General features: G+C 41.4%; 1 protein-coding gene across 3 annotated transcripts in view; it reads left to right on the forward strand.

The window, feature by feature from the left end:
- PELI2 (pellino E3 ubiquitin protein ligase family member 2) overlaps positions 1 to 23,374 on the forward strand; it is a 75,169-nt gene extending 51,795 nt beyond the window's left edge. For all 3 annotated transcript variants that reach the window (XM_027458099.3, XM_072038129.1, XM_072038130.1), the window contains 4 exons: positions 6,288 to 6,389; positions 12,438 to 12,635; positions 13,339 to 13,527; positions 17,460 to 23,374. In XM_027458099.3, the coding sequence (XP_027313900.3) occupies positions 6,288 to 6,389; positions 12,438 to 12,635; positions 13,339 to 13,527; positions 17,460 to 18,026 (1,056 nt within the window). In that variant the 3' untranslated portion in view covers positions 18,027 to 23,374. The remainder of the gene's footprint in view (positions 1 to 6,287; positions 6,390 to 12,437; positions 12,636 to 13,338; positions 13,528 to 17,459) is intronic.
- The last annotated feature ends 1,089 nt before the right edge of the window (positions 23,375 to 24,463 follow it).

Genomic DNA, 24,463 nt, shown 5'->3' on the forward strand with positions numbered 1-24,463 from the left:
AAGGCGCTGCTGCTGTCATTAATTTTGCACGCGTCAGTGTGGTGTCGGTCAGCTTGACTACCGACAAAGAAAAGTAAAGTGTTCGCATAAATCACTTTATTGTCCTAACCCAACCTAATTAATGAAAGTAGGGTTCCTATTCTACGGGAGCAGCCCTTCCTGCGAGACATCTGCCTCTTTTCTTAATGGATTTAGCCTTCCCTTCTACTGTGGTGGGGAAGAGTTGGTAACCCTAATAATGCCAAGTCTGTCTCGTGATCTTTGAGGAGCTGGTTAGGCGCAAGTGGACCGTAAAGCTTAAATTTCCAAAAGCAGGGGATTTTTTTGTCTAGGAAGCACTGTCTGCAGACCAAAGAAAGCAGGAACGTCTCTGTTTCTGGAAGTGGCCTAGAGCTGCTCCCCGTAAGCAGCAGAGAGAATTTGGAGATCTGCTCCTCCAGTTGATCCATCGACACGCTCCCTGCACGAAAGGTTTGATCTCAGAGTTAAATGAATGCAGTCACGCAGTGAGCTCCTGACCTGTTCTTGAACTGTGGGGCTGAAGGTGACTAGGGAAAATGAGCAACTTCATCAATGTCAGCGTGCCAGAAAGAGCTGTGGCCACCAGCAGATGCTCCTCGATAGGGAACATCTGGCTGGTGGTGGGGGAGAAGTCCATGTATTTTTCCCCTTCTGGGGGAGTTCTGTAAGTAAATACAGAATCTCATATTAATACAGTTTTGGGGGCAAAAATACACCTGTACTTTGCAAGCCTTTCTTTGGGTGTGATCCTTACTCCAGAATGTTTAGTGTACTGCTTTGACCACCAATAGAGGTTGCATTCTTCGAATCATTCATAGGATTTGATTTCTGTAAGAAGTGTCTCAGTAATTCATTGCAGGATGCAAAATGGGCTTTCAGAGCTCTCAGAGACCAGCCCATAGAAAAGGGCTGGAAGGAAGACACGGCTTTCCTTCTCATATTTTGAGAAATCTATCAATGGAGCAGTTCACAGCTTGAAAAAGATTTTCCACCTTAGGTCAGGATATTTTTCCAGACCCTTGTGGAAGGGGCGGCTTGCTGCTCGTTTACCTCCCTGTGCCTTGCTGGTCAATAAAGGCATTTCTGGGGCTGTGTTGACAACACTGACCATTTCCTGTTGTGCAACAACAAATTAAAGTTTATTCTGGGAGGTGCTGCCCTGTCGGGGCAGTGGCCACGGGTGGTGTCTGTGGTTAGGAGAGAGGTGGCACTTGCAGTGTTGTCACGCTCCTGAGTAATGCTGTTTGTTTGCAGATGTGGTTGTATGCATGGTACCTGGTTAAATGGGCATACATCTTGTCTGCTAAAGTTTTTTTAAGTGTTTTCCCTCCTTTTTCTGTATCTTTTGCCAGCGAAAAGAGTTCTAAGAAATACTGCGTGCTTTCTTTTTTTTAACGAAACTTTTGTGTGTTCTTATTCCCCTTACCCGCAAGGCGTTTTCCTGTCTGGGTAGAGGGCACTTTTTCTTTCTCACTTCTCAGAATGGTGAAACTGGTAGCAGGCACCTTTCTGGGGACACACAGGGGGAGCAAAGGGCTCGTGAGGGCTGGGATGTTGCAGGCAGGCTGAGTTGATAGCGAGTGCAAGGTGCTGTGATGAGGTTTTGCTGTCAAACTGGAGAGAAAGTGGTGAGAATGAAAACTGTGTGTAGGGAAGCAAGGGAAAAAAAAATGCTGAGCATAATTGAAACCAGTGGGAAGGAAATACCCCGAAACTTGGAGAGCTGCTACCAAAGCAGGGGTGGGAGGGAGGTGGTGGTGATTGTTCTTTTAAGTTGAGTTGCTTGGGTCATATTTAGGTGAGGGTGGGACAGTGGGGCTTCTACTATCTACCTCTCTTCAGTCTCTGGTAATATATGGCACTTTTGATGTCCCTAAAACATTGGAATGCAAATCTCAGGGCTGTGGGAGCACCGTGTGGCCGAGCTAACTGCAGGGCTTCCTTGGAGTGATGGAGAGGAGAGGAGCCTTCTTCTCAAGGTAAACTGCCCTGATGTACAGTGAGGCTCGGAGCTGTTTCAGTGTCCTCCAACTGGAAGTCCTATGGAGGTGATTGCTGTGCAAACGTGAGCTCTGATCTGAAAAGATGCTTTTGGAAATCTGGCCCTTTATGCCAAGTGGAGTACAGCACCCCAGTCATCTCCTTTTCTTTTCATTTGGCAGCTGGACTTGCTGAAATCCCTCAGCCCCAGCGTGGACGTGGGGATGCTGGCAGCGGAATTATTCTGGAAAATCTCCTGCTGCCATCGCTTGCTCCCCCTCTTCCTCCGTGGGTTTTATGTCAGTTAGCCCCCACTCTGTTTCCTCCAGAGGGATTACTTGAATTCAGCAGCCTGAGACAGCTAACCATATCAAACAAATTGCTGTGTGGGCAGCTGAATTAATCTACCCTGGATCTTCCCAACAGCATTCCTGCTGGACAGGAGGCAGCGCATGCTATGGCCAGTCTGAAGCCACATGTTTCTGATTTCTTTGGCGAGCTTGGGCTATATACCTTAGCAAGGTATTTTTTTTTTTTTCCAGCAGTTGTTTCTTTTGGGAACTTGTTCAATTTTTTGTGTTTTTTTTTTTTTTCCTGTGCTCAGTTGCTGATTTTTGCTAAACTTCTAAGAACCTGAAAGATGTGAGAACTCTCAAATTCAGGTGCTGTTGGCCTGCAGGCTCAAAAGCTTGGTGGCCTTTTTGCAAGCTTTGAAAACGTGCACTGTTGCTGTGGTGGGTCTTGGCGGCCACGAGCAGGAGGTGGGGAGGTCCAGGCAATGTTTGTGCCTGGTTTTTGGTCTTCTGCGGGTTAGTTCTGCCTGGAAGGTGGAGGTGGTGTTGTCCAGCCTGAATCTCTGAAGTCAGCTGCTAGAACTTGTGATGCTATCGTGCGTCTTGTGAGAGTCAGGACTTTTCAGAATTTACCAGAGCAGTGCAATTAGGGACAGCCTCAAAGACTTGGGGATTTCATTTTTCAATCTCCAAGTCTTTGACTCCAAAGGAGTCAAAAAACAGTGAAAAAGAAACCTCTGTAGTTTGGATGATAGAAACCAATGAGAATTACAAGGGGGTTGGGGCAATCAATCTCCAGGCTTTTTTGGGACTTGCAGTGCTGTGGTTCTGTAGCTCCTCAAGCTGTCAAAATCCTTCATGACTTTGCCTATGGCTCCTTTTCACCTACAATACGGTTTTATTAAGGTATTTGCCCTACACTTGTCATAGTTCACTGTGCCAGTTTGTGGGTTTTGTGTAGTTCCTGAAATAGTTACTTCTTTTTTTTTAGTTGGAAGTGGTCAATTGCTTTGAGATAAGCAATTAAAATAACAGCAAAATGTGTTTTGAATTGGAGCAACTATTGGTGCTGAGTAGACTGCAAGGATATAAGTAAAAACATTTCTTGTACATTTCTTGTAATATTCTTAGACTTTGAAAAATGGTTATACAATTCCAGGAAACAAAACGTGGCCTTTCATGCTGAAAATGACTGAGTTTAAACTCAGCCTCCTTAAAATGAGGAAGAAAAGATGGGAGGGAAAAGAAAGTACAGGTCATGCCCTACCTTCGTTTTTCAGAGTAGATATTGACCATGGCCAACCTAGTGGGAATTATTAGCATATCTAAGCCCTAAGTTCTGTAGATGAGGACATGACCTTATTAAATGTATGTCTGGTAGTACTTACCTTCCCACTTGTTTTGTGTTTTTTTCTTTCATTTTTTTTTTCAGTCAGACCTTAAAACTGCAGTTGTGGGTCTGACCAAGGTTTCTGTTTGATCCAGTATCATCTGACAAGAGCAGGAGCTTGGGGCACACATCCGTGCCTGGAATTTTACTCGGCTGCTGGTGGCCAGTGCTGTATGGACTGGCTAGAGTTTAAGTCAGGACCATCAGGTGAGCAGGTTGCCCATGGGCCTGTCCTCCACTATGCACTCAGCTGCCACCTAGGTTTGTGGTTTTTTTTGGAAACAAACAAAAGTTTTGTCTGAAAGCTACTGCTTTCTGATATTTGAAATGGTTTCCTATAATGTATGAGTTGATCATTACCAGGTCATAATTAAAATGCATGTTACAAGGGTCTCATCACTTTTAGTCTTATTCTTGAGGACCCTGAAAGCTGCTTGGGGCTGGAGATCCCGTTGTTAGCTGTCAAGCATGCAAAGAGGAAAAGCTCTTGTTACGTGGTTCAGTCCTCCAATTCAGTGTTTTCGCAGGCCACAAAGCAGCAGTGACTTCATTTGCGTCACATCCACAAGTGTTTGGTTTTGCAGCATACTGCACATCAGCGTGATGGTTATTACAAACCAGACTGTCCATTCCAAATGAGAAACTTAAAATTCGTGATCTGTGGGGTACTCTAACAGATAGCTCCTGCTGACCTCACGTTTTTTGGTGATCATTATGACTGTTGAAATAAAATCATGGAAACTAGACTGCATGGCTTGAAAACACATCACCTCCTAGGTGTTAAAAGCTTGCTTGCAGACAGAAGTACTGGAGGGAACTAGGAGAGGTCATCTCACCCAATGCTTTGCCTCGGGGTATTATCACCTAAGCCTAAATCTTTAGCAGGTGCTGAAGCTGCGAAGAGCTTTCAGCAAGAGGCACATTGTAAAAGCTGTCTCTAATCAGTTGCTGCAACTACTCAGTTTATAAAAAAAAAAATCATTATTTTTTCAATATTTCATCAATATTTTTGCTCATCCTGACTAGGCTTTCAGTACGAGTGTAGATGTTTTTAATACCTCTCACACTGAGAAAAAGTTTTTAATGATTTGTTTAACAGTAATCTGTAGCATTAGGATCATTTAGACTTCTGTGAGATGACAGATGAGCAGAACATTCTTAGTTGCTTAGTTGGACCAGGTACTTAGGGACATGTTTTAGTGGGTGACATTGGTAGTAGGGTGTTGGTTGGACCAGATCATCTTGAAAGTCTTTTTCCAACCTTAATTATTCTATGATGCTGCCATCCCTAGCTGTGAGCTTGATTGTTATAGATGAAGAGCAACACGAAGGAATGAAGCTATTGAGAGAGAACCTCTTGTAGGTAATGACCCCTTTCAGCAGAAAAGTGCAGAAAGCTTTAATTTACCTATTAAATCAGTACTTAAGTGTCTGCAAGTGTTTTCTGGGAAGTAACAGTCATTACCTTTCCTAATTGTGTGCTGTTATATGGACTTTATATTTACATTTATTTCCTTGTTAGCCAATAGGCTTAGTTTCTTGGCATGTTCCACTCTGTCCTGAAGCTTTTATCAGTGCATTTACATCGTACATCTCGTGCAATTACACTGACACTGCATAATCGTTTAAAGTATTAGTCTTTAAGCTTGAGACACAATCACTAGCGCCACAGAGACTTTGTGTGTGTCTCAGAGGTTCTGAAAAGATCATCCAGTCCCACCCTTTCTTATCTCTCTGCTGCCACAACTGTGCCCTTGTCCTTTGAAAAAGGATTCTTACTGTTTCTTTCAGAGCTGTGGGTGCTCCTATGTGGGAGTGATGTCTGTTCTGTTCTTGAACCAGTTCCTGGACTGGTACAATTATTTTTTTCTGAAAAAGACAACCTAGAGATGTAAACCTAGGAAGGCTTAACAAGTAAAGAACCAGGTCTTAACCAAACTGAGCAGAATAACAGGAGCTGTCCTCTTGTCTTTGTTTTAAATACTGAAATACTATTTAGTATTTGCCACACTCGTATCTGTAGCTACATTCATGTCTTTGCTGTATTCATATCTGTAGAGATCAGTTTCCTTTGGCAGACAGTAAGAAATACTCTTCAGTGTGTGAGGAAAACCAGGTTGAAAGTGCACGTTCTTCATTACAATTGTTATAAAACAGCCACTATTTGGTGTAACTAGAAATCTGCTGAACTGTAATGACATCCTTACGTCTGAAATCCTGGCACATTTAAATGGAAATCAGCTGTATTGCTCACTTATAAAAACAAAACACAATGAAAAGAACCACAAGATCTAGTCTTCAACGGGGTTACAAGTTTCCCTGAGGCTTAGGAATTTAGTATAATTTCTCAGGTAAAACCTCAGAAATTTCTGAGTTTTGGAGTCGAAACTACGAATACAGTAGGTACCAGGTACTTGAGAACCAGAAGCAAACAAGTGCAGCTTGGGATTTTCTATTAAAAACAGAACAAAAAGTCCTACTGTATTTATTTACCAAGCCTTGTAATACACTGTTATGAATGTAGTCAAAGGTGCTTATAAAGGAAAATAAATGTAATTCTAATATTTATGTGGAAACTAAAATAGATGTTTTTTGTTCAACAGGCTATCAGCTGTAAAGGTCAGCACAGTATCTCCTATACTTTATCCAGAAACCAGACGGTTGTGGTGGAGTATACTCATGATAAAGACACAGACATGTTTCAGGTAAGACCAGTTCCTTTTTTTTAAAAAGCAACATGTGAAACCACAGTTCTGGATTATGTTCTTCCAGGTATTTTGTCTGTTCTGTGGAGTTTTCATGACCAAACCCAGCTGCCTAATATGAGAGCCCTTTGAAATTTTGAATTGTCTGTTCTCAAACCAGTGCCAGCACTATCAGTATCCTTACTGCCTTAACGCTCTTTGCTTTTTCTACAAGGACAGTGTCACAATTGTATAATTTGTATGAAAAAGAAAAAAATGAGTAGTCTGAATTCATGAATAAGCACAGGAATGCACCTTTCCACCTACTCCCCACCCCAGCTTCCAGTTAATTGAGTAACTGGAGTAAAAAGGAAGCAGATAAGGAGTAGAGCATGGGATAGGAAAGACAGAAAGTGAAAGCAAAGGAAGGAAGGGGCATGTGGGAGCTTTGCAGTGAAGGAGGCAAGCTGGTGATAGGGTAATAAAAGTGTTCCTGAAGGGTATGCAATTGTATCAAATAGTGTAGGGGACTGTGCTGGGTTTCTCCAAGCTATTTTATATCCAACACTTCTGTTTCTCTGCATCATCTAGCATTCTGGTAACCTAAGCTATTTTATTGTGTAATGCTTACTTTTATACCTAATAAAAGACTTCAGAAATACAGTAGAAAGTTAGACTTGAAGCTTGGGGGGAAAACAGACATACACAACCTTTTCTACTCTAGACTAATCAGGTCTGTCTTGTCAGTGACCTCTGTAATTAGGGTATCTTATCATGACTTGTTATCCCTCCTTGTTGAGTCTTTCACATTCAGAAGGGTCAGCAGTTGAGTGGTGTTGACAGAAGGGGAAGTGACTCTGTCAAGATGAAAAGGTTCTTACTTAATGTGGCTTCTGTTCTTTTCTCTGTGTAACTTTCCTAATGTGACTTAAGCATGATTAGGTCCAAATAAAGATTGAGAAGAAACGGTTTAGTTCATGTGCTGCTGCATGAATGGATCATTAGAAAATGATTTCACGAATGAACTGAAATAGACTTTTGACTGGTGAAAAAAGTGCAACCCATCCTTTTGGGTTACTATCTGATATTTGTTTTCTTTCTGCAACGTGTTTTTTGTGCTTTGAGTAGCTCCAGTGAAACTTCTTCTGTATGTTGGTAATTTGAAATGCCATTTTTGATGGCTAGGATTTTTCTGCTGCTTTTATACACCAACATGAATAAAGAGGAGTTGCAGAACAGCTGCGTTTTCTGGTTGCATTTTATTGACGACTCTTGATTGTATAATAATGTAGTGGTAGTTACAGCTTTGTGTGCTGGAGGGATGTCAAATAATGAGCTGGGGGGATTAGCTGTCACTAACCAAATCTAGCTGGATGAAGTGCAGAGATGCAGCACATCATAAAGCAGTGCTGCTCATACTGCACTTGGGGTGCCTCTTGTCTAAGGCAATAAGTTACGGGTGCTACTCAAGGATACTTTGGACCTATACCAGGATTTTTGGCTCAGAGGAATTGTCTAGTGAAGTGTAGAATAGCCTGGCTGACGTGTCTTCCTCTGGTGCCCTTCAGGATCCCGATACTCAGAGCAGGACATTTCAGAGCATGCACTGAGCCAGCTTCATCTGCGCTGGGGTGGCCGGCACCAGAGCACACATCTTCCTAATGCTTTTTAAGCCCAGATCAGCTCTGGGATGCCTGTTGAAATGTCACAAAAGCTCTCCTTTTAGCCCCTTTACGCAGGCCATTATCTGCCATACAACTGTAGTTGATGCCTGGTTAGGCTTGTAACAGGCCAGACTATCCCATCTTGATAAAACTTTTGGAGCTGAGTGTTGTTTGTAGGGCATCTCAGTCCTTCTGGTGACCCCTCAAATGGCTAACTTGTCAGGGTTATGGCTGCTTTATTGTTAAAAATTTGTCTTTTCAGCGTGGTTTGTTTCAGCCATCTTGATGTATCGTGCTGTGACTCCATCTCAATTTCCCCTTGAGCACTGTGTCCTGGTTGGTGTTTCCTCTGTCTGTAGCTGTCTTCATCGTGCCGCAGGTCTCAGCCTAGAGGGTCTTATGGCTGTGAAAATGGGAAAAGGACTAGTCTGATAGACTGTGGCAATGTTTTGCTGCTGAGACTATTCTCAGATAGCAGCCTGAAGAGGCTTCTGTTGTTTGGGTGAGCCACTAGGCCTTAGTTATTCTCAAGAATTAGATTGTGGGCAGGCTGAAAAGTTGTTTGAGGGCTGTCTTGTGCTGCCCTGTAGTACCTGGTGGCAAATCCCAGGTTGTCTCTAGGGCTCCACAGGATAAAACCTTACTGCTGATCAACCATTGCTTGCATAGGCAGTCCTTGGAGCTTGCTGTGTTCTTATCAAAGGTGTTTTCCTGGCTTTTATAGAACCCTGGTAAGGATGTGGAAGCTGAAAAGGGAAGGATAACGCCAAGACCATGGAACTATCCTCAGCCCCTGGTTTTGGGCAGATTGCTTAGCTTTTATCTCAGCTTTCCCCCTCTGAAAATGGGGCAAAAGCACTGCACAGCCTCACTGAGGTAACTGTACTGAGGAATGTACAGAGGGTTGTGAATAATGCTGGCAGTGGGACCTAAAATAGGAAAAAGCAGAGGGAAGAGTTCTTGCTTTCTTTCTCTCCGTAGCCAGGGCACGACTTCTAACCCGTGAAGATTGAATCCATTCAGTTAGAGCTGATTTCTCTTTAAAGTGAGGGAGATTCAGTTCACAGAACCTCTCACCTCTTTCCTTCTTCCACTTTGAGAGCCTGTAGTCTGTCCTTTCTCTGAAGGAAAACGTGAGAAGTGTTGGTGACCTGTATTCTGCAGCTCTTCAGAAACAAGCAGGAAAACTTCGAAGACTATAAATGCAGAATTAGTTTCTCACGTTACGCTCTCCAAGCTTCTAACCAAGAAGAAACACAAGTAGGTATTAGCAGAAGTGAGGCACGTATGGAAAATGTGGAGAGACTATACAAGGGGCAGTGAAAAAATCAGAAGGCATTGAAGAGCATTGTCCAGGCTGTCAGACCATCCATTTTCTTGATACCTTCTGTAATGAAATGAAAATTAACATACCTTTATGCATGTAACTTCCCAGTTCACAACTGGTTTCCTTTATGCAATTCTGTAGTGGATTCTGAGCACAAATGCTACTGTGGAGCTTTGTGTTAGTGACATCCACGTAAAGTTTGCTCATTTGACAAGAAGGATGTGCGAATGTTTCATCTGCTGTCTCCCAAAGGCAAGTTGTTCCTTTTGTAATCAGCATATTGCCAAAAAAAATAAAAAATAAAAAGCAACCCACACCATTTTCTTTAAGAGTCCAGTTACCATTCTGTTCATGATGCATTAAGGTGAAGTAGAAACTGCTCCTTCGTGGCTTGTTTGGAAAAGAATGGATTATACCTGTTAGTGCTACTAAAAGGACCCACAGTGCGTGTAGCCAGTACCCTAAATAACTACCGATATATACAGGAGCAGCTATATTGCATATGAATATTGGATTTGTGTTTTTCTTTTTTAAAAAAAAGAAAAAAAGCCCTGCAGAAAATGCACGGTTCGCTTCACCCTATCAAAGTGAAGTTCTGTTGAGACTAAAAATCTACAGCAGTTACGTTATCTGCTGGCAGGTTGTCTGGTTTTGCCTTGTCTCAGGAGTGGGGGGGGTTTAATAGCACTTCTTTGACTGATGGTAGACACTAGCAAATTGATTGACTGCCTGGCTTTTACAGCTCTTGACAATAACCTGTGGTGTAGACAACAGAAGCTGTCTGAGGCATCAGTTGGAAGATTCGTAGTGTGTTGTTGAGTGAAATAATATGGAGTATGGCAGAATTCAGAAGAAGAGCCCTGAAATAGAGCCTAAAAATTCCTTAAAAGAAAAGCCTCCTGTGCAATAGAGGAAAATGGAAGAAAACTACCAAATATAACGAAGTCTGTAATGAGTAGCTTTGAATAGTGGAGGGTGTGAAGTGATGGTGCTCTGCCTGCAACATCAGATGAGATAAAATTGTTTTTCTGGTTGGTAAATGCTGATCAAATTTGTCATTTGTTTCTGAAGACTTTCTTCTCATGATATTAAAATCCAAAATTCAGAGTTGATACGGAGCACGGAAAACTGCTGAAGTGTAGCACGCTACATGGACTGATCATCTGGAAGGCTCTTTCAAAAGACAAACACAAATATTTCAAATATTTGGGGCTGTATAGACATACATCTGACACAAATGAGATTTAAAGAAATGATTTCATTGCTCAAAATTTACTTGTAATCTCAGATTTTTAAAAACACAAAGATTTCTGTATAGACTTTAATGTTTATATCTGAATATAATCAGATTTCATAGACTATGACATGAGTTACTGTGGAAGACATGGATACTTTGTCATCCTTTAGAGAAGAACCTGTCTTATTTTCCCTAATTGCATCTATAAAGCTTTGAGAGTGATCTGTTTGATAGGTTGCAACAGGCAGAAACTTGTTATGAACAGAATGACTTCATGTTCATTATTTACCCTTTAAGAGAGCTTGCATGCAGCTTAGAGTCCAAAATTACGAGTAAGCTGCTGGTCAGTGCTGACTCTTAGCAGGAGCTGCATTGGGTGGTAATATTGTAAGAGGAAGAAGAATAAAGCTTTATAACTTTTAACTTGAACTTGTCAAGTTGCATGAATCAGAAATGTCCTGTACGAAGTAGTTTCTGAACTGTCCCTTGGGTATTCTGGTAGTCCCTTTCTGTGAAAAATTGAAGTGCATGTTTCTTGATTAGACCTGGTTTGGTATTTCTGTGGTATTTCTGTGGCAAGCTCATCACATTTTCTACTTCAAGAACTGTGATACAGAGGAAAGAACTGAATGTGCCGTGAATTTCAGCATGTGCTTAAGAGTAACTGAAAAGTGGAACTGCAAGTATAGCAGTACGGGAAAGATCCCTGTACTGTTGCTATCAGTTCAGTTGTGGCAAGGCTTAAGTATTAAAAATATCACTCTTCTCAACTCCTGAATAATTTTTCTTCACTGTTTTAAACAGGCATAATGAATTTAGTATGCAGAGTTGTTGCTGTTCATGATGGAACCACATGTGAAGGGCTTTGAGGAGCAAGGAGCTAAGCTGAGTGCAACTGCTTTGGGGGGGGGTGATGTGATCGTGTTTAGTGAAGAGGGCATTTCATATGAATGTGGATTCTTGATAAGTAGTTCCATGTAAAGAATAGACTTAATTCTGAGTTTTCTGTTTAATAACAAGTTGTCTGGAAAAAATAAATAAAATAAAACTTTTCCATTCTTTGTTCCTCGGCTCTACTTTCCCAATTTTGCTCACACTTGGCGCAACACTAATTTGCTCGTAGAAGTACTGGCGCAGTCTCATTGTGTTTGGTTGGCAGTCGAATCCCACTGTCCATTTTGTAACGTTTTCTGTTCCAGATGCCTAGATGTTTCCAGTTTTTTAGAATTAAAATTCACAGGTGGCAAAATTTAAAAAGGAACAAGCAAATAGTAAAAACACCTTTCTTCGGAAGAAATAAAACGCTGCAGATCAGGAGAAATGAATGTTTTACTAACTTTTATTCGTGCATATGCATGATTAGGAATAAGCTTAATCATATTGTGGGGTTTTACCTGAAAATTCTTCTGTTCTAGAACTACAAATTCTGAAAACATGAAGGTGAGTAGCTTTTTGTTATGATGTATCAAAATAACCAAGTTCTGGGTTTGAAATAAGTCCTTGATTTACATGGCAAACTGACTTGAAACTAGACTTGTGAGCAAAACTTAACCATTTTCAAGCTAATTTTTTCTTAATTGAAAAAATTGGCCAGGCACGTGCATCAGTTGTTGTAAGTGAACACTTGTCTTGTGGTGCCAGTGGCATATTTATAGCTAGGACAAATGTGAAGAATAAGGACTAGTCCCTAGTTGAATTTTGCCATCCAAAAATTCAGTAGCCAGTAGATTCTTAACGGCATCAACCTTAACTTGACAAAATCTGATATAACTTGACCCTTAATGTTTGATACTTCTACAGCTCTTTCAAATTATACCAATGTCTTTACTTTTTTTTTGCAGGTTGGGAGGTCAACAGAAAGCCCTATAGACTTTGTAGTAACAGATACTATTTCTGGAAGTCAAAATAATGATGAAACTCAGATTACACAAAGCACCATATCCCGTTTCGCATGCAGGATTGTATGTGACAGGAGCCCGCCATATACAGCAAGGATTTTTGCAGCTGGATTTGACTCTTCCAAAAATATATTTCTTGGTGTAAGTACTGCTACTGATTATGCTACGTGTGAGCAAACTCCATTTTCATTCCTTTATGTCCAAGCCCCCAGATTCTCTTGTACGAGTCAATGACTTATCCTATCGTTAGTTTTTTATTACTGCGGCGTACCAGCCACGGTGTTAAGCAGAAGCTGCAGTTTTATGTGCCAGATTTATTACCAGCACGGACTCTTGGTGATAATTACTAATGAAGTTCTACTTCAGTAGCCTTTGTTAAAAGGTTTTTCTTTAGGTTTGTCTCTTATATTCTTGATATTCTTGGTGAGTCAGCTGCTGTTGTAGTTTTTGGTGCTGAAGACCAAGGAACATACTGGCCACAGTATGGAAACCAGTGCACGTGTTGCAGTGGTGTTCCTTTGCAGTGGTCAGAGGTATTTATACTACTGACCTTGAAGTAGACCTCAAGGTAAGGTTGAGGTTCAGGCCCCAAGTATCACCTGATGTGCAGAGTTCCTGCACATTATTTCCAACTGAGTTGTAGATCGTAACTGGAGATGCATGAACAAAAGGTGTTGCTACTCTGACTGTGAAGATTGTCTTAAAAATACTTGCTCTGTGAATCTGTGAGCTGCTGGCTGGTAAGGAAATGTAGCATTTTAGACACGACTAGCAAAACCTGGGGAAAGTTCAGTCTGTAAACTTTTAGACAAACTTTCTTTCCTGGTGTGGTTGTCACATGCAGGAAAAAGCAGCGAAATGGAAAAATCCTGATGGCCACATGGATGGATTAACAACAAACGGGGTGCTGGTCATGCATCCAAAAGGAGGATTTACGGAGGAGTCTAAACCTGGAGTTTGGAGGGAGATCTCGGTCTGTGGTGACGTGTACACTCTGCGGGAAACCAGATCTGCTCAACAACGGGGGAAACTGGTAAGTTGAAAGCATCTGGTAATTAAAACAGAGCGAGGGCTCTGAAATCAATGAAGTATGCATATGCTACAGTACATTCTTGTTGCTGTTCTGTTTCTGCTTATACAGAATGCTCTGTAGTTCTCTGCTTGTGTCCCTTTTCCAACTGAAATAGTGTAGTGTAAAAGCTAAATAAACTTTGCTCTTGAATCCCTACCTCTTAAAAAAATGGCCTTCTGGGACATGGGAAGACCTGTAAGTTAGTACTGCAAAAGGCATCTCCCTGTGCGCATAAAATCTTAATAGTATGCTTGCATGCAAAACAACTTTGAATAGCGCAGCTTCTGTTTGATTTACCTGCTACTCAGAAGATCAAAGAAACCCTGCTTAGTGTGTTCCTGTGTTACCCTATGGAGCGGGATGGCTTTGTCTTTACCAACAATGAAAAGTTTCATCTGCAGAGACCTGTGCTACACGTAAGGGATGTGCCCACTTCTCCATAGAAGACAGGAGCACAGCACTCTTGTTCTTTCCCCTTCCCAAGATTTGCAGAGCCTAGGAAGGAAAAATGCTATCTTTTTGTTCTTCCTTTTTTTTTTTTTTACCTGCCCTTGAGGGGAAGGAAAAAAAAAAAAGAAAAAAAAAACACAACCAAACACCAACATGCAGAAGTAATTCAGTGAAATACACAGACTATCATATTCCCACTCAGACAAGCTTTGCCAGAAGTCCTCTGTCTCTGCCTAGGCTAAAGTATTGTCCTGACTGCAGACCTGGAAGATCCTTCATGCTTTACACCCTCTGCTATTTTTTAGGATTTGAGGTGAGATAGGAGATTTTGAGAGCCTTCACAACAAACAAAGATACCCCTTCTTTTTTGTAATTTCATCATCCAGCTGCTAGACTTTAAACGCTGACAGAGTAGTGCTGGAGAGGGATTTTTTTTTTTTATCCCTCTCTTCATGACCAAAGTTATTTTTGTGCTGCAACCTTGAGTTCCCTGTAGCTTGGTGGTGTTGAGTTATCCTACATGCTTGCACTGAACTGACTTTCCAGTTCTGCCACTTGCTTTGGTGAAAACTGATTGCTTTAAAGGGGTAAGGAAAATGGAGTTTGAATATTTTGTTCTGCTTTCAGTAGACAGCCTGCAGCACATAAATTGTTTTGCCATTATAATGGTGGGAGGCAAACGTTGCCTCAGGGACTGGGACAGATGATGTTGCAGTTGTGCCCTTTGTACGTGGTTAGCAAAACACCTTATTAGTGCTACTAAAAGAAGGCAATACAAAAACAAATAAATTCCTTTTCCTGCATCCAAAATGACTCAGATTCTCATTTAAATAAAATTACATGGCACACTGGTATTGATGTGATCAGTATTCGTTGATTGGGTTCATAAAACCAAATGCACCCCGTATAATGAATTGAACACGTTGTATATGAGAGCTTTTTTCTTTTCTGGCTGTGAAGGAATTATACGAGAAGTGCATCAAATCAAGGATTCTCTCTACCTCAATTGCTGAGTTTTTTTCTCTGCTGGTAGTACTTTATGGTGGTGACCTTTTATCTGTAGTCTGCATTGTACTGTCTAGGTGTTTTGTGCAAGGATGATCCATGGTTAATCTGTGAATTTAAACTGGATTAGAATGTAAATGCCAAAGCAGTTGTCATTCATGCAATTCCTAGGCTGACATGATGACTTAATGTGACCCATTTAATGTCCAGGGTATTTATTTTGCCTTAGTGGTATTTTCTATTCATTTTCAATGTATAAACCTGGCCGGTAGGTCTGTCTTCTTAAATTTCACTTAGTATATATTCATCACTATATAACTGGGAACACCAGCACAGTTTGCCTGTGTTTTCAACATTAAAATAAACTAGGGAATATTTCACCGAAGTGCAGTATATCTCTAGCATAATCCCTTGAAAATGTATCACACGTACCTGCTTTTTGTGTTTGTTTTTTTTTTGTTTTTTTTTTTAGTTGTTTTTTTTATTTATTTTTTTTTTCAGATGAAAGAAACCTTTAGGCAGTGCACGTTGGGGCTGTATTTGCGTGGAATACCTCACTGAATAAAGAGCTAACTAGTTTGGGGGTGGGGGGCTAATTGTTCAGAAGCTGAGGCTGTGTGGCTCTGGCTGCAGAATTTATTGCTTGAGATATTTGGCTGGTAATTCACTCTGCTGTAATGATATCTGTGAAAGTACCTGTGCACGTAGCTGGTATTGCATTTGTCATTTTTCCGTAATATATCTGTGGAAGAGTTGTTTCACTGATGAGGTACGCTGGGGGAGTTCGTGCTTCTGCAAAATGCTTTTATGCTTGCCACCAGCCAAAAAATAGTACCTGAGGAGAGGTCAGCTGGTCCATCCTGGGTGTAGCTGGTTTTGGTCTAAAGATTGCTGCTGCATGAGCAGCCCTCTTCCAACACACATCAACAGAGAATTTTAGGGGAACTAGTTGGGTGCTCGGCTAAGACAGCCCTTAAGGAATGGCCAGACTCTTCAGTCTGTGGTCACTTACCTTAACCACAAGACCCCTGCCCCAGCCCAGGCTGCCCCCAGCCCCATCCAGCCTGGCCTTGGGCACTGCCAGGGATGGGGCAGCCACAGCTCCTCGGGGCAGCTTGCACCAGAGCCTCATCACTGCCATCATAGTAAAGAATTTCTTCCTCATATCTAATTGAAACCTACCCTTTTTGTTATAAAATATTACTCCTTGTCCTGTTGTCTTATGAAGAACTCAGTGTAATGTAGCACCTTCCCAAAGAATTACAGGAAGGAAAACTGTGCATAATAGCTAGTATTCCCACAGCATGTAACAGTTGTAAATTTAGTACCTTGTGTACAAGCACAGCATATAAAAGACCCGTGCTTATTATAAACCAAAATGTTGGAAAAGAGATGAGATGAATTTGAAGAAATGGGGAACAAAACAGTAAGGCAAAATTAGTTAGCATGCTAGGAAGAGTAACCATTTGAGAAAGAGGACACGTTCACAGATCTGTCTGTAAAAGTGGTGTGAGGAATGTTTTAACAATTCCAATTCGTGTCCATAAATTCGTGTCCATAAATAAATAAGTCCGTAATAATGTAATAATTCTGTTTGAATCCTGCCTGCCTCTGGGCCCTGCACTGGCAATTTAATTCTTGAACCACAGATGCAGTGTGCTCCGGTCTCCCCCTCATTCCAGTCAGTTTATCACGTCTTCAGAAAACACTCCTTAAATTTATGAACCTGTTTGCTTTTGTTATTCCTGACTTCTAGTTCTAACAGTTACAGTTTTTCTTTTCTGTCTTCTCTGTCGAGATTGATTTAACACTGCTATAGATGTTATGTAGATGACTGTGAATAGCTGGGAAAGAATGTTTTAATTGCTCGTGAATTGCCAACCTGTTTGGGAGTTTTAGAACAACTGATAATAACCGGTGACTGCTGGTGACTGTTATGGGATCCTTGGTATCTGGCCAGGGGGGCCAAGAGATTGAGAGGAAGAGAAAAGAAGCTGAAGGACGGCTGGGAGACAAGACCTGGGAGAGTTTACAGAGAGTGTTCCATAAACTTGGAATAGTGCCAAGTAAGTGCAAAGGGTGAGAGGAAGACTACGAGCCTTCAGCATGAAAGACCCCTAGAGACCCCCAGAGGAGACTGATGCGCATGCTCCAGTAGGAGGAACCGGACTCCGGAAGCTAATTATAATAATCTACTTTTTTAGAAGTAGTAATGAATATGTATTAGTCTAGGTGCATAAAAATCAGCTGCTTGATGTAACTGGTGTGCGTCCTGGTGGAGCAGAGACTCCCGGTGCACCCAGCGCTGTTTGCTTACCTCTATTCCTTTATATTCTTTTAATAAATCCTATTTTTTTATTTAATCCTAATTTGAATCCTGAGCCATTTATAACAGTGGTATCTGAGATCTGACCATCATCTTTGTGTCCCACCTCTAGGTAGAAAATGAGACCAACGTCCTCCAAGACGGCTCCCTGATCGACCTGTGCGGGGCCACCCTTCTGTGGAGAACAGCAGACGGACTGTTTCACACTCCAACTCAGAAACACATCGAGGCTCTGCGACAGGAGATCAACGCTGCCAGGCCGCAGTGTCCCGTCGGGTTAAACACGTTGGCGTTTCCCAGCATCAACCGTAAAGATGTGGTAGAGGAGAAGCAACCGTGGGCGTACCTCAGCTGTGGTCATGTCCATGGCTATCACAACTGGGGACATCGCAGTGACACGGAAGCCAACGAGCGGGAGTGTCCCATGTGCAGAACCATTGGCCCCTACGTGCCTCTCTGGCTCGGTTGTGAAGCAGGCTTTTACGTGGATGCTGGTCCTCCGACTCATGCTTTCACCCCGTGTGGACACGTGTGCTCTGAGAAGTCTGCAAAATACTGGTCTCAAATCCCACTGCCTCATGGTACTCATGCATTTCATGCTGCCTGCCCTTTTTGTGCAACACAACTGTCTGGGGAACACAACTGCGTCAAGCTAATTTTTCAGGGTCCAATTGACTGATATCACTTTGCAATGACCACGATAACGTTTTCTTTAACAATTTACTGTGAAGATTTTGCCACTAACTCTAGATTTTACCTTTTTTTATAATGTTATTAATAGGGTGGTAGGGTGGGGATGGGGAGCTGACAAGGAAATTGTGAGGGACTGTGGTGGAATGGGATGCATTGATACCTGGAACTCGACAGATATCAGTGGTGTTGCATGCTCAAAAGCAGCATATTCATGAAGTCTTCTTGGTCAAATTGTAGTATATTTGTAATCTTTTTATTAGCACCCTGGATCAGAAAAAGGTGTCTTAATGATTTTTTTAAGCTAAGATTTTTTAATGGAAAGGTTTTTTCTTCTAAACTTTGACAAGCCTTTAAAACCTATTTTTCAAATCTAGAAGGAACATACAGAATGTAACTGTCTTTAATTTGCAATATAATTTAACTTGAATAGTTTCTCAAGGAGCTAATACAGAATGTGTGGACAACCCTAGGTGAATGTTCACTAGAGATAATTGGATATGTAAGAGAAAAATTAGCTGCCTAAATTGTAGAGTATAAATGCTATTAAAATATCTATTATGGTATAACACAGCTGGCCAAAAAGGCATCAAGGATTACTTGAAACTGAGGAAATCCTGTTTGCATTGATTTCCTTTCAGTGTAATAGATATCCACTGTTCACTGCGTATGGTATATGGCTGATTTTCTTTCTTCTTTTTCCTCCCTGTTTAACCTGCATCTGGTGAAACTGCTTTACTGTTTTTTTACATCCATGGGTCTGGTTTGTAAGCCGGTGTTCTGTATATGTGTAGTCTGGCCTTTTTTTTTTTTTTTTTTTCTGTTTAACTTAGCTTGCCCTAACTGCTCCTTGCATGCCCAGAACCATTGGGTTAATTGAGATGTGGCGACCCTTTAAAAACTGCATTAATGAAGGGGTAGTGCTGCAGCAAGATGGAAGGTTTAGGTACAGTTTATGCAGAGCTTGTCCACGTAAACCTGAATTCAGGAAAGCACTTAGTAAATGTTTGAATAGAAGCCCACGGATGGGACTGTTTAGTGCTTCAATGGATTGTGGTTATATGCTGTTATGTTTTGAAATAAAAAAACAATTAAAAATAAGTTATTATTTAAGCTCACTTAGTAGCCAAAATGCTGTGAGGAGAGCATCCTATCTAGTTCCAGTGAGTGTTTTGTTCACTTTTCAACTTGCTGCCATCTGTCACCTTTTTTGCAGATTGAGATGTGTTTGTATCCATTTTTTTTCCAAATGTTTGCAAATCAAACGGCATTCAAATGTAATCAAATATATGTATTAGGGTGGTGCATCTGAAGTGGATCACTTGAAATTCCTGACTTTTTAAGGGAGCTGATAAATGTTTACTATGGAGATAATTAAATCAGAATTTCATATGAGATGTACCCCGCCCACTGTTAGTTTCATTTCATACAGAATGATAACTCTTTGATTTGTGTTTTTTTTTCTTTTGCTCTCTGTACTCTTGGTATCTGAGGTATCAATCTATCCAGGTTTAAAAAAAAATATGGGAGAAAATTATAACACCTCGACGAAATAGACCATTCAAGCTCAGTTCTGTTTAGTCAACTATAGCTTTTTGCTATATTTGTGCCCTTTGTATAAATATATAATTTATATGATTTTAATATATTCTGTATATATACTTGAATTGGCCTGTTCATATTTTGGTTGTAAAATTATTTTATAGTTAACCTTATAAACATTTTACAAGTCCCTTGCCAACGGTGATGGGATATACTTTGTCTGCTGCTGTTTTTAGTGTAATTTTGCTGTATAAATGTTCGGCATTTTAATGATTTGAAAATAGCTTTACTTTTCTTTTTTATTCTTTTGCTGCTTTAAAGAAACAGTTCTGTTCTGCAGCATTTTCTCTAAAAACCCAACTGTACAGCTTTGTCCCACTCGGTGATTGGAAATAGGACGAACCTCGTTAACCTAAAGCTATGTGCTTCTTCCTAGTGCCTTTTCAATGAGATCCTCTTGTGATTCCATGCTCTGACTCCTTACTCCCACGAGCCGACCTTGTGGCTAATCTTCATTGAGAATGGCAGCCCAGCCAGGTGGGAAAGAAATGCCTTTGGGCCTTCAATTCCTTCTTATGGTTTCTGTCATAACTGTGAAGGTGCCTCTTCCCTGTTGATATTCAGCTCCAGCTCCTCAGGTTCCACATGCACACTGCAGCATTACTCCTGGTTAGCATATACCTCATCTACGAGAGGCACTCTCACCTCCACCTTGTTCTTACTGGACTCTGAAATATCTAACGTTGGTTCTCACAAGAGATGCTATGAACACACTTTCAGGAAACGTTTGTTCGCTGTTGAATTAAGGCCTCAAGCTGTGTGTTACTGCTCGGGGTCAGGAGTCTTGAGCTTCCTCTATGACAATTTCACTGGTCTGGGGTGGCAACTGTGTTTTACTGAGCTTTAGCTGGTCAGGACATGCATGCATAGTCTCCTTTTGAGTGTAAATGGGTGTAAACGTGCAGGTTTTGAGGCATCTCCATTATCCAGCTACTTTACTTGCTTCCTTTGCTGTTGCAGATTAATTGCTGCTTTGGGGCTTTGTAGAGCTATACCCTGTGCAAAGTGAATGTACGGTGCTAGAGGAATGCTCCCTAGAAATGCCAGCACACCATCGGGTTGCGTTGTTTGGCTTGCATGATGTGGAAAGCAGGCTGATGGTTTGTATCTTAGGGAAACATCCTTTGGAAGGACTGTTCTAAGCAAGATTTTTTTCTTTTGTCAGCAATTCTGTGGAACAACGAACACTGTAGGAGGGAAAACTTGCCTCTTATCTGGGGAACAAATTTCCACAGTTCCTTTGCATGAATTCAGGTACTTTGTCATTAACCAGTATTCAAATCCAGGGTGAGTCCCACAGAGCTGGATTTACTGGGAAGGCAGGAGAGTCTGTAGCATTATTTTTCTCAAACACTAGTGCCATGTATGCTGCTCTGACTAAATGACCATTTGGCTGCTTATCCCATTTCTCCTTCCCTTGTCTCAATAACCACACACCTTCACTGATCTGGTAACTCAGCTGGAAAAAGTAATTTCTAGAGAAATAAGACCAATTCTGTTTGGAGTGACTCGATTTGAGAACCACACTCAAACTTTGTTGTGAAAGTTGATTTCATGATTTCAGTGTGATGATATTCCTTGTGTAGCATTTCAAGTGCTGGCCGTGTATTCTGTGCGGATTTTTTTCACCTGTTAACTGCTGATTCTATTTAAATGCTTCAAAAACAGCTTTGACTGCATAATGTCCAGCTAAAAGTATTTTTCTATCCTAAAAAAAAAAAAAAAAAAAGCCTGTCATATCCATGCATGCTGGAGCTGTAATGCTTTCCTTTTTCCTGGCAGCTTCTTGGTAGAGTGCTGAAGTCTCAATAAGCGGCTCAGTGGTAAGCGTTGTTCGTATTTGAATCGTGTTCCAAATAGCACAAAGGAGTTAGCATGATACTGCATTTTAATCAAGATTTTTTTTTTCCAAGTGTGGTCACTTTGTGCCTCGGGTACAGTAGTCGTACTGTACTGGCATAGTAATTAAAGGATTGGTTTTCTTCCTGAGGGTGGGAACGGGGCTCAAAAGAGACGCGAGTCACTGTCAGCCCGGTTCCACGAGGGACAGATCGCCTTGAAGCAAAGCCATGCCAGGAGCTTTCAGACCTGGCTCATGCTCTAAAAAGCACTCACTTTTGTTGGGAAGCCCCAGGATGAATTGGAAAGGCTGGAACCACAGGTGGTCTTCCCAGCAAAATGTTCCTTGGGGTTCTAAGGACAATTCATGGAATTGAAGGGTCCTGCCTAGAGCCGGAGCAGGGAGCAGAGGTGCTGAGTGGGGGCTCCCCTGAATTGCTGAAAAACTTCAACAGTCTATGAATACAATTTACTATTTTACTCCGCACACCACCCAAAGTAAACTGCTGGCTAGAACTGTGGTAACTCCCTTTGGTGCTGTTGCAGGAGCTGATCACCTTTGCTGCTCACTTTTTTTTTTTTGCTGATCATTTGTTCTGGAAGTGGAAGCTTCTCCAAGACAGTCGTGTTTCACCAAGATTGTAGTCTTGACATTTTCATGGGGTTAGAGAACTGTTGGTAGTGTTCTGGCCATCATTACTACTGATAGTGGTTTAAATGCATTTTTAATAGGTTAGAAAAACCAGCCTGGCTTGACTCCTGCTCTTGATTGAAGGTAGGCTGCAAATACTCTTTTTTGAGACAGGCTGTGCCTGTCTTTCTTTGTCAAGGGTGGTTCTGTCGTGGGTGATAAATGCTGTTTTGCCCAAGATTGTTGCTGACTTGCTGCATGGGGTGTGAAGTGACGGCTCCTGTGGAATCGATATGTAGAGCTGTCGATGTGAAGAGGTAGGAAGCAGAAGTCTGTCAGGCGTTCGAGCTGAGCAGATGTGGACAGCCCAGCTGCTGTGGAGAGCTCTGGCCAAGGATCCTCCTCCTCATTTACTCAGTTTTCAGTCTCTTGTGAGTTGTTGGTTCATCTCATTCTCGGCTCTTCCATGTAGCTGCAGGTAAACAAATAGAGCTTGAAAAGAAAACATGGAAGAAAATATTAAGAGGTACGTTCGGGCTTGCTTCTGTTCAAGGAAAACAAAGTGAAATTACAAGTGTCTCTCAGATTTTTCTCGGTATTCTTATTTTATAAGCACTCTTCAAGTCTACACTTTGTGAGTTACAAGGAAAAACTTAGAAGGTCGGGCTGATTTGGGGGATGGGGAGTGGAGAAGGGTTTCTAGGATGAAAAGTCAAAATGTGCAAAACAAGTCCCACCGACTACAGCAAACACTTTGATATTGCAAGAACAGTAGAGCGAGCCTCGACAAGTGGTAAAGATACAGCTTTACTCTGTGTTGGTTGGCTTCTGTTTATTGGCAGCGGAACAAAAATAAGCTGCTTGGACAACCAAACTACAGACAAAACTGGTGGTTGTCAGGATTTCCTTTGACCAGGGCATATTTACGCTTTCCTGGTGGACAAGCCAGTCTCAAGTCACCTTGAAGTCCCTTCTGTTTCTGTCGTGGTGATAAGGGATGGGCATTACTTTCCTCTTGGATCAAATACGTGATGAAGAGCCCCTGCAAGGCTCCTTCCTTCGACCCAACCATAGGAAAGGCCTCACCCACACAGCGAGCCCCGTACGATGGAGAAGTTATGTTTACCTTTGAACAGTGTTAGCAGCTGTTAAACTGCTGGGTATGTTTGTAACCTTGGTCTTTTATACACCACGTGAAATGGACTGAAATAATTTCTTTGCCGTTGTACCTGTGGAAGCACAAGCCATTTTACAGGAAAAATAAATAAATAAATAAAATTGTTATCTCAGTATTGTCATCGACTCCTTCAGTTTCTTCACCTGCTGGCTGGTTGTCAGGGTTTGACTTTGATTTGCGAAAACAAATGAATAACTTAAAAAAAAAAAAAAAAAAAAGCTTCTCCTACTCTTTTATCCCATTTCTTCTATTCCTCAACAAAAGCCTAAACCTAAACCTCTGAGGAGTCTTAAGTATTCAAGGTAGTGGAGTGTATTCAGGTGTGAGTGCCCTGAAATTTCAGTTAATTCCCTTCCCTGATTTTTAAATTGAACTGTTTGTTTTCAATGCCAGCTGCCTTCTTGCGGTGTTAACATAATTGCTAAATAAAAGCAATTTCCAGGAATAATATGCCTTGTGACTCTTGAAATTAATTTCCATAATGGTAATTCGCTGTTTTGTTTATATCTGTATTTGTCCCTTTTTGTATGCAGTCCCTGTGAATACGTAAGCTTATTTTTTTTAAATGAGCTAAAATAAATTGCTTTTTTTTGGTAAGTGGGGAAAAAAACATTGGTATGAGCATAACAAGGAAATAAGGATTTCTGCAACTTTCTCTAGATGTGATGGTTTGCCAGTGGGCTCACAGGCGGCTTTGTAATGGGAAGGCATAAAAGTTGGAGGCTTTAAGTTTGCTCAGTTCCTGTAAGGCAAGACAGTAGGACCAAACCTCTTCCTAAAGATACCGTCTCCCTTGTTGCTTTTTTTCCTCTTTCTTCCCATTATGCAGTTCAAGATGCTGCGGTCTCATCACTCTATATCAGGGAGCGTGTATTCCTCCCTGTAAAACTTCACTTTGCAGCGACTGCGGCTTTTGCTGCTGTGAAATGGTCTTTGTGAGGTTTCTGGAGCACTTGTGGTTACCGCCTTTCTCTCCCTTTCAAGGTAGTGCTGCATGGATGCATATTTTTAGGAGGAACTTAAGAAATCTCTTTCATGTGAAAGTAAGGCAGACAGAAGTTTGACAGCGATGTCTGAGTTGTCTCAGCCTGATTCCTTTTTTCCTTTTAAAAATTTAACCCAGTGAAATCTCATGTCAGAATACAGGCTCAAGATGAGGAAACAACAGCAGGAAGGA

The sequence above is a fragment of the Anas platyrhynchos genome, chromosome 5 (genome assembly GCF_047663525.1).
Source record: "Anas platyrhynchos isolate ZD024472 breed Pekin duck chromosome 5, IASCAAS_PekinDuck_T2T, whole genome shotgun sequence".
In the NCBI taxonomy this organism is placed as follows: domain Eukaryota; kingdom Metazoa; phylum Chordata; class Aves; order Anseriformes; family Anatidae; genus Anas; species Anas platyrhynchos.